Source organism: Choristoneura fumiferana, chromosome 8, assembly GCF_025370935.1.
Source record: "Choristoneura fumiferana chromosome 8, NRCan_CFum_1, whole genome shotgun sequence".
Taxonomy (NCBI): domain Eukaryota; kingdom Metazoa; phylum Arthropoda; class Insecta; order Lepidoptera; family Tortricidae; genus Choristoneura; species Choristoneura fumiferana.
Genome location: NC_133479.1, coordinates 6,886,202 through 6,896,813, shown reverse-complemented (window position 1 = coordinate 6,896,813; position 10,612 = coordinate 6,886,202). Strand labels below are relative to the sequence as shown.

At 39.2% G+C, this 10,612-nt stretch overlaps 2 protein-coding genes across 2 annotated transcripts; one reads left to right on the top strand and one right to left on the bottom strand.

The window, feature by feature from the left end:
- The first annotated feature begins 367 nt into the window (after positions 1 to 367).
- Positions 368 to 5,734, top strand: LOC141430281 (uncharacterized). The gene is made up of 6 exons (XM_074090909.1): positions 368 to 645; positions 1,802 to 1,997; positions 2,696 to 2,768; positions 3,812 to 4,013; positions 4,574 to 4,726; positions 5,654 to 5,734. The coding sequence occupies exons 1-6, from the start codon at positions 574 to 576 to the stop codon at positions 5,732 to 5,734; spliced, it is 777 nt and encodes a 258-aa protein (XP_073947010.1). The 5' UTR covers positions 368 to 573.
- Positions 5,599 to 9,786, bottom strand: LOC141430280 (uncharacterized). The gene is made up of 6 exons (XM_074090908.1): positions 9,481 to 9,786; positions 8,384 to 9,388; positions 8,117 to 8,308; positions 7,317 to 7,497; positions 6,771 to 6,972; positions 5,599 to 6,001 (listed from the first exon to the last, which is right to left on the bottom strand). Exons 1-5 carry the CDS (start codon positions 9,655 to 9,657, stop codon positions 6,821 to 6,823), a joined length of 1,707 nt encoding a protein of 568 aa, XP_073947009.1. The 5' UTR covers positions 9,658 to 9,786; the 3' UTR covers positions 5,599 to 6,001; positions 6,771 to 6,820.
- Positions 9,787 to 10,612: the final 826 nt, after the last annotated feature.

Sequence of the window (10,612 nt, the reverse complement as noted above, 5' to 3'; positions counted from 1 at the left end):
TACCTTTTTGAATGACATTAAGTATGGCGGAATATTTCATACTCAGTTATACTGAGCAAGCAAGGTGGTCAACCTTTTCATTCCGCGACTGTACTTCAAAAACTATTTTTGTTTTACTTTTAAGTATTTCTGTAGTATTTGATTAACTATTGCCATCGGGTAGGTATGTCCTCGTAGAGCTTCCTTATATTCAAATACTTATTAACAAAGTCGCTCTCATTTCATTGAAGACTATTCTACATTTTACTATCGTACCTTATCGTACTGTATCTTTACAATTTTCTGAGCAACTTTGTGATGTTTTTCCTAAATATTATGTAGCAAATTTGCTTATTTTGTGACTCGTGACCCTTCCCGTGCTTCAAGATGTCTCGAGTACCTACTCTCGGGTTCCTTTACTTCCTCTAAAGACATGCAACTTTTTAGCTCCTTTCCTCCTTAGATCGTTTCACTAGTTTTCACTTCCTTTTCTTTGACTATGACAACACGTGGACAACTCTCACAAATGCCAACTTGTCAATAATTTGCTACAAAATATACCGGATTATCTACAAGCTTATTCAGTGTTAACACATGCAGTGCTATCAAATAAACAATGAGACTTATTCCGACAGTCTGAAGAGCGTAACTGTGAACGACTATCCAGTAAGTTTTGGTTTCCACTTTATCTCAGTTAGTTAAATAGCCTCGTTGGTGGCAAACAGAGGCTTATTTCTGTAAGGTAAATGGAGGCGTGCTTATTTTATAAAACATTCGATTTTATCTGATTGCCATCGTCATCGCATTCGCTATCTTTTGGTACTACTAGATCAAGAGTGTATCGACACAACATAATTTATACCCTTATTTTTAGGGTTCCGGAGCCAAAATAGCAAAAACGGAACCCTTATAGTTTGCCATGTCTGTCTGTCGGTCCTATCTTTGCTCAGGGCCTATCAATGCTGTGATTTTACACGAATATATATGTAAACTATGCCGACAAAATAGTACAATAAAAAATTTAAAAACAATTTTATAGGGTAGGTACCTCCCATAGACGTAAAGTGGGGGTGTTTTTTTTTTCTTATCCAACCCTATAGTGTGGGGTATCGTTGGATATGTCTTTTAAAACCATTAGGGGTTTGCTAAGACGATTTTTCGATTCAGTGATTTGTTTGCGAAATATTGCACTTTAAAGTGCAAATTTTCATTAAAATCGAGCGTTATTTTTTTCGTTATGGCTACGGAACCCTATTTCGGGCGTGTCCGACACGCTCTTGGCCGGTTTTTTAATTAAGACTTCATTTAGTTTCACGAAGGTCTAATTTGAAATGGTGGATTATTTTAAGTTGATATGCTCTTGATCTAGGAGTGTCTTGCTAGACCTACCCTCATCCCATACTGTTTCACATTACGAATGGGTAAGTTTGACATAATGAAATGGTGAATGTGATTGTGAGTGCGTTTGACAATAATGACATGGATTTAGTTATAGCAAAATTGGAACCTTGGAGTTCTTTCTTCTGAGTCACTACACTTTTGTGGTCGTCAGTTGAGAAGTAGGTAGTGAACCTTCATGATAATTATCTTGGGAAAATGTGTGGTGGTGTTCCTCTTGCCTTCTACACCGTTGTGCTGGAGTCCGGAGTTCTTAGTCGGCAATAGGAAGCGCAGCTGCCTACTCTAGCATCAGGTCGCCTTTTACAACAGCCACGGGAAGTTAGCTCCGTACTATTCTTACACCGGGCACGACACGAACAAACGGACCATAGAGTTAGTTAAATCTTAATACATTTTATTGTTATTGATGTCTCATTTTTAGCAAGACTCCATACAGCAATCGTCCTTCGTCAATGGCTTACACAATGCTCGGAAAATCTTGCACGACCTGCAAGAAAGCCTGAAGATGACCAGGGAATATGAAAAACAGTTGATGCGATGTCGCAACTCGCACGCCCACAAACCCAGGGACTGGTGGGAAAGCGAACAGGAAGATCATCAGAAATATTCAGACACAAGTAGGTATACGACTCTCTCGCCTCTTCTTATTCGGCATTTTTGGAAACAGTTTTAGTTTTGACAAGCTCTCATGCATCTAGCAAGATTAGGTACAGTTCTGCAGTAATATCTGCCATAGTGGAGCGTGCAAAAATATATGACACGCCCTACCCGGCTCTGGAAATAGAGTCGTATCAGATGTTGCACGCTTTGCTGTGTCAAATATTGGTGTTGTTGATTGTACCTAAACGGTGCAGAGAGGCAAAAGGCAAAGAGGGTCTGTCATCGTCACATCTGTCTTGTACAGTCAGCAGCAGAAGTGGATGAGCGGTAACAGTGCTCAAAATGATCTACACACGACTCTACTGCAAAGATAATAAAAGAGTTTAGATCATTCGAGTTCGAGTTCACAAACTTGCGAGCAAAAATTTTATCAAATATTCAAGCTTTACGCCGTTAACAATATAGTCGTGTTCAGATATTTTTGATAAAATTTTGGTCCCACTGTTGAGTGCCTACAGGCCTTCGCTCAGAATGAGAGAGCTCGGGTTGTAGTCCCCACAAAGGCCCAGTGTGGATCGGGAACTTCACATTTTTTGTCGCGATGTTGTTCTACACTGTACTGCTCGCGGCGAAATTTATATATTGACCTAAATTTGCACGTGAATTGTGAAAACGTCAGAACCAAATCAATGCATGACATAATTTTTGTTTCTAGGCACAGAAATGTTTGGTAACGTCGTCTTTGCGGAGTCTTGGTCGGCTATGAGCATTGTATGTTTGCAATACCAGTAAGTTAAATAGTACATTACTGTAGAGGCCGGGATACTTCCCCCTGGCCAAGCAGATATAGACAAAAAAACAAGAAATGAAGCTGGCGGGACGCTAGTCTGGTCGCCATGTGGCTGCTGGCGGCGGGCGGCTGCAGGCGGTGGTGCTGGGCGTGGGCCGCGTGCGTGTCGCAGAGCGCGCGTTCAAACAAAAGACGGTCGCATTGCCGGCCAGCGGCCTGCAAGGTTGTATGAAATCTCTTTGCAGGCCGCTAGAGTGACCGCGTGCAGGCTGACGAATCACAGCGCCTGCAGCGCGATACTTCTCAGCCTATTTGTATCAAACACAACGTCAATATTTCATGTCATGTTTGAGAAAACTCTATTTACTTTTGATGAGCTTTTGACTACCGTCGACTGCATCAGTTAGCGACTTCACGCGGCGGTCCGCGGAACTATTTTAGTTTTTGCTTTCGCCGCTCGCGGCGCTGTTTTATTTTGTATAAAATAGCTTCCACCGCCAGAGTCGAATCTAGCAAACTTGTACTCACGTGATCATCTTAAGTTTTTTTTTTGTATACTATTTTTCATAAATTTTTAAGTATATTTTAAGTTATTGAAGCAGAACCTGAAAACCATTAACATTGGCTACTGCCCCAACAACTATTTTTTTTAATTCATGCAGTCGTGCAGTAGGGTCTACTGAGCAGGCTAAACTAAGTATTAATATAAACGGAAGCTGAAATTTCAACAATTTTTGTGACGTCATATTTTGCTAGGTACATAAGCGTAGTGACACAGTACTGACTGTTTTAGTAACACACATAGTGACAACAGTCACAGTAAAATAATCCATTTCGTTACAACCGAGAAGTTCAGGTTCCATACCAAAATCTACCAAAGAAATAAGCAATAAGTCTTCAAACGAGAAGGTTTACCTATTTCATTTTTAAGTAGATACATTCTGGTAAACTTTCTACCTGACCTATACCTATATGTAGATCCCAACCATTTTATCAATAGTAACATAAACCTTAAGGCTAGCGAACATGCTCTCTGCTCAGATACGAAGAGCTGTCAAAGCGCTACAAATTCCTTCTCGAGATTAACGAAGAGCGTTGCAAAGCTGTCGGCGCCAAAGACGCGCAGTTGCAGCAACTCCAGGAGCTTGCAGAGTCCACTCACGCGCAGCTTTTGGAGGCCCACAAAACGCTGCTCGCCGTCGGGGAGAAGTATATGGCTATGAGACAAAGGAAGCGTGCGCAAGTAAATTGAATCTGTTTAGCTAAAGTCAAGGGGGCACCAATTTTTAGCGTATCAATGTGGATATGGGGAAGGGGTGAAAGGGGATGGGAGGAAAGTGCGTCGCCTCAGAATAGGTTGGTCAGAACCATGCTGCATCCAGCAACTACAGGAACTCGCGGAGTCCACTCACGCGCAGCTCTTCGAGGCGCACAGAACGCTGCTCGCCGTCGGGAAGAAGTATATGGCTATGAGGCAGAGGAAGCGTGCGCTAGTAAATTGTAGTTGTAAAGCTAAGGGGGCACCCAACTTTTAGCGTATCAATGTGAATATGGGGAAGGGGTGAAAGAAGTTGTAGAACTAAATTAACTCAAGATAAAGAATGGAAGCTGTGGTTTAATTTTTTGCTCCTGTTATAGGGTCCACCTTGTATGTTCGTTACGTCAAAAATATCTATACTATACACCTTTATGCCATTCACCGTAAGGTCGACGTATACACATATTGGACGCTATGGCTATATAAATTATGCCATCGACTGTATAGAACCGAGTCCGACTCACACCGTGTTTTTTAATACGCAGAAGTACTTGTACGCCAAGCGTGTTAAGCAGCTAAAAAGCACAGTGGAGGACTTGCTGGTCGCTGCAGACCAGGCTTGGGAGACGCTGGACGCGCGGCTGGCGAGGGTCATGAGGAGCGAGCGGCAGGGAGGCGCCGCGCTCCTCCTGGCTGAGGTATGCTCCATTTGCATCGCGGTGGTAGTAGCCACGCAAAAGCCGTATCAAATCTTGGCCTAATTAATTAAGGTTTAACTGTCTCAATACGAATACACTGATCAAGTGTTGCCGCAATGCATGCTTCCGGTTTGTATTTAAGCTTCGTTGTGAATTTCGCTGGTGTTCCTGTCGTCGTGACAGCGTGTATATTTTTGTGTTTAGTTTTATTTGAAATGCGTCTTAGTAAAAAATATCGTTGCGGCGCCAACACTATGCTGAGTAGTGCCGATTTTATACTATTCGATGTTCTTTGAAAATGTTCTCCTTTGTGTTTTACACTGTGTATCGAATATGTATTAATATTTCTCTCTCTCCCTCCCTCCCTCCCTCTCCCTCTCTCCCTCCTCTCTCTCTCTCTCTCTCTCTCTCTCTCTCTCTCTCTCTCTCTCTCTCTCTCTCTCTCTCCCTCTCTCCACACAACTGGAGTTCTCAGTGTATGAGGGTGACACAGAAGCGTACTTTAGGGGAGGCATGTATGCCAAGCAGTAGACGTCTTTCGGCTGACGATAGAGCGGTTAGAGTCCATCTATACCGCTCTATCGTCAGCCGAAAGACTATACTATAGTATAGACCATCCACCTGCTTACAGACTGAATCTGTATAGGTACACCAGCTACATTTTGTTTATTTTTCATATTACTATACGTAGTTTGCTTATCGTATAGTCAACCTCATAAATAAGTAATCACTTTTGTACCTTGTCACTTTAACGTATGTTTGAAAAGCCATACGAAATTGTGTAACGACTGAAAGCCACAAGTTACAGAAATGATCACGCTTATTTATGACGTTGGCTGTACCTACGTACTAATGATTAAAAAAAGAACAAATCGATGCTGCCGGTTTTTTACTAGATTATTCTTATTAACAGATCATTAATTTCAGATTCGAAAATGCAACCATCTGTGCCTTGAAAATCTGCGTCTGAAGGCCCAAATACAAGAACTTGCCCCGTGGGATCGTTAAACTTATTAGATTTTACTTAACTTTATTTAGATAAAGCGTCTTAATATTTTGTAAGAATTAATTTAGTATTTTATTAAAAACTTCCATTCCATGCAATCTAGTCTTTTTGTAGAAGGCAGAGCTTACAGTCAACAAGTGTAATTTTTTTGTAAATTTAAACAAGGACCGGTATAGGTAGTATCCATTTTTATTTGTTTATAATGTGTGAATTATATCTAAAACATTGAGGTAGATAGTAACAGCGGCTAAAGTTGACAGTCTCCATACCTGAAAGAACAGTTTCTGTTATTTTTGTCAATAATGCAGATTCGCGTGTTTAACTATAGACGTAAACAAAGGTTTCTTGCATTTTCAGGTATTATTCAGGTTAATTTCCAGCGTTTCCGATTGCCTATCCCACTAAGCAACAACAACAACAACACACAACAACAACACAACAATGGAAATAAATAATCCCGCTAATTATAAATTATAAATGCGAAAGTTTATTATTCTGTTTGTTTGTTTGTTACCTCTTCACTGCTCATCTAAACCGCTGAACTAATTTAGATGAAATTTAGTATACGTAGTTTTTATCCCGCAAAATTGCATAGTTCTTGCGGTATAGCGATAATCGAATTGTGCGCGCAACAGCTAGTCATTAATATCACACATTCACATTATTTAACGTAGGAATGACGACTGGCGTCAAATTTTCATAATTATCTATGAAAAAAAAATACCTTCGTCTCTGTTATGAGTTATGGCACTTCTTCAACGGCTGAACCGTTAAAGTTTCAAGTAATTCCCTATTTAATAAATCTCTATTTAATTCCGGGAAACGGGTATTTTGTGAGCTAAAATAGGACGTATCTAGTCACGAGAAACAGTATTTTTTTTACATATATAAGGGGAAAACGAGCATACGGGTCACCTGATGGGAAGCAATCACCGCCGCCCATGGATACCTGCCAACACCGAGCGGTATCACAGGTGCATTTGACAGACTGATAGGCTCGTTGTTTAAAGATCCCTAAGTGTTCAAAAGGTTAAGTACCTTAAACTGAGAAGCCATCGTTAAGCCGCCGTCCAGACACTTCAAGTATTCTATTTGACGTGTTCCTGGTGCAGTCTCTTTATCTCCGACACCATGCCGTCCAGGATGAGAGCCAGGTCTGCCGGCTCGGAGACTAGAGAAGTGTCTGCGGAGGCACCGAAACGGAGAACCTTGTCATAGCATAAGGCTGTTACACCAACACCTGTAAACATAGGTACATTTGGCGTAATTAACTATCAAAGCGTAGTATCCATGGAAATGATATAAAGATCCAAAAGATTCGTACCTCTGCAATATTTGGGGAGTTACGCAATAGACCCTCTGAGGTCTTATCGTCTAACGCGCTGACCATCGCTTTCTACCCTCATCTTATGCCGTGTGAACGAAATAAGTGGTGAAAACGATTGTGATTTCAAATGTGTTAGACAATAAGCCCTCTGGTCCATGGTCACTCAAATAAAAGAGCCATAATTTTATTAAACTGCAATACTACATAAATACAGAATCTTTATCGCCACACTACTTCACACATCATCTAAAACTAACCAGTATTCCCTCTATGTGGCACAAAGAAGACCAGTTTCTTGAGTACCCCGCTGCAGATGCTCAACTGGCTCGGGCCTGGCATATTGCTGAAAACCATGGTGGCTTGGCTGCTGTTCAAGAGAGACTGCAGCAATAGCTTCGGTAGGACGCTGTTCAGTAACTTGAGGAGGTAATAATTCGTCTGCAAAAATTAGGATCCGTAAGCTTATTTTATGCCCTACTTATGATATGGAATGAAGGTCATTTTTATCCTTTTTTCCCTGAATGGCAGATTAATCAAACGACAGATTCTGTTAATGGCAGATTCCTGAAATGGCAGATGTACGTACAGTTAAGTACTTAATATAATAATTGAATACGGTTAAAAAAAATTGACAGTTTATTTTGAATACTTACATAAATTAACATAACTAAGTACAAACTTACAACAAACTCAACTTTCTTCTTTTAACAAATCTAATTTCAGTCATTTGAAGACTGTCGCAGGTTTTTCTATTTTTTTTTATTTGTTTGTTTAAAGTATCTACCTTGGGGTGAATATTTGAGAATTAATTATTTTGTTAGAAACCTTTGTCTTTGTAATAAATGTCGTGCTATCGCAAATAAATTAGTCTTATTCTCTGGTTTAGACGGTAGTAAAATGAGTCACGTATGACGCACAGCTCGCAGAAGCATGGTTTTAGAGAAAAAAAATGTTTTTAAGTACTCTCTGGCGAATAATAATTATCTCACTCCCAATACCAATATTTATTTTTAACTCTACTTAATGGTGTTATTTTACATTAACAGCTATAACTTACCAGAGGGTCTGCACTTTGCCGTAATGCATTGCAACGTTGTTGAACTTTTTCTATGCTGCACCTCTTCATTGGCAAGTCTAAGATAGTTACACTAAAATCGTTCTCCAACCTAAAGTCAATGTCTTCCGTTAATGCCTTAGGAAACCTAACTGGCAAAACTACTGATACTTCTTCGGGAATACGGGTATTCGTCTGTTAAAAGCATAAAATTAACTTAATTAATAATTGCGAATAGGTTATAAACTATTATTTTTCACCAAATTTTACCTTTAAAAAGAAATTGTGCAAACCACTAGACAAAGCAGTCGCTAAAACATCAGTGAATTTAATTTTATCTACACTGTTTTTTATATCTTTCACCATTGTTAAAAGATTCTCATCAGATTCTGTCCATTTAAAGATTCTTTTATTTTGCAATCCCGGCCCGTGTAGTGGGTTTTCGTCAGGTTTTCTGAGAACCCCATCTATAAGGCAAATGGGCATTTTCCATAGCTTTTCCATCATCTCAATCAAATTTTTAGGAGACTGTGAAATTTTAGTATTGTACGACTCAGGATTCGTAAACATGTTCACCGGGCAATCGTCTTTGTTGTCAGCTAAAGTTTTACATAGAAACTCAATCAAAGCTACTCCATCTCCAACGGAATGATGTATCCTGAAAATAATACCATATTCTCCCTTTTCGCCGTTGTAATTACCGACTCTTTGTTTAGTGATTAAAATTTTGAATAGTCCCTCGTCGTTGTAAGGCAGTGACTGGTTTCCTATTTCAGTCATCAGATTTTCTAGGTCTTTCATATTTTGTGAATTGGCCTTCGCTGGAAGTTCCACCGTTTCTACGTATTGGTTAATATCGACATTGCTGTATCTTCTCCAGTAATAAAATCCAAATTCTTCACTCCTTCTAAAGAATATTTTGTCTGTAGAATTATTAGGAAAGATATTCTGTAATTTCTCTTTGATGTTATTGACCACAGAACATGATGAATCAGATTCTATGACTCCGAGGACGTTAATAACACTCTTCGTGGTATCGTCTTCTAAACTCCAGAAAACGTCAAAACTATCGAGAAAGTCCACAAAATGTTTATCCCTTCTCTTGATTATTACGGAGCACAACAGTTTATAAACGAATGCAAAAAACAGAAACACTGCCAACAATGGCAGAAGTAACGCTAATGCAGACAAAGCAATTGTTCTTTGAAATGTTTTAGAATTAACACTCGAATCCTTCTTCAGTTCTAAAGAAGGAACAGATAATATTGCACGGAACTGAAAAAGTAAAATATTTCATGATAAATCATTCAAGCACAAATGTGGAAAATTTGCTCAAATATAGGTAGAGCTAAGAGACAAGTAGGTACCTTTTGAGTAAAGAATCCATTACTTAAAAATGCCAAGATGATCCCAACAACGGCACTATACCCCGCGGTTTTAGTTACTTCCGATGGTACACTTACGGTTACATTCGTCAATAACTGGGACCTATTATTTAATAGCTCTATCACTGAACACTTTAATAAATAATTCAAATCCTCCATAGTTGAGTGCGTAGAAGACCTAGAACCTGTGGTAGGCTCCAAGCGTATGAGTCAACTGAAAAGTCCGTCGATTCGCAAATGTATGTAAAGTTGGAGAAGCCTTAGTAGTCTGAAAAACTGGTCAAGCGCATGTTGAGAAATAGCGTAAATAGGATTCCGTAATGTAAACTTCTGCAGTAATAAAAACAACTTGTTTATGATATTTTGCTTTTGTAAAACAGATTGATTCACGCCAAGAAGTATCTACTTAATTATTTAAATATTTTGATACAGACGGTTGTATTAAGTAAGTGTAAGACAGTCTATGGTAGCTGGTAGGTACGTATAAGACCTACTAGAATTATGGGAAGAATAGGTAGCTGCGACATATTGTAAGGTTTCTCGCTTGCTTTGGTAAGTATTTTAAGGATCCCTAAAAATATAACCTAAGCTGATTGAATTAGAAAGATTAAGATATTCAAATAGCGCAAGGTGGTGTTAGGATTGCATGTCTCATGCGGTAAGAAATATTAATTAAGTAGGTACTTACCTACTTTATTGACATGAAATCTTGGATTAAATGCTTAATAAATACTTAGCTGCCTTTTCCACCAATAATGTCCGGGGATGTGTTGCGCGGAATGTGTTTTTCATTAACCAATAGAAACATTTCATTTACACATCCTCGCACAGCACATCTCTGATGGAAACTGCTGAGCGGAGCGAGGTGAAATTAATGAAGCGTTTATATATGTTAATGAATAATACCGGACAAGAGCGTGTCGGACACGCCCAAAATAGGGTTCCGTAGCCATTACGAAAAAAATAAGTAATATTTTTTTAAGGATTTCGTATTTTATACGGAATCTTCCAAGAGTTATATTTTATACCTTAGGCTGCTATTTACTCATAAACTGCTAAATAATTCTCAAGCAAACTTAGCCGTTTCTTATAGTTTTCCTTGAAAGTCTGATTT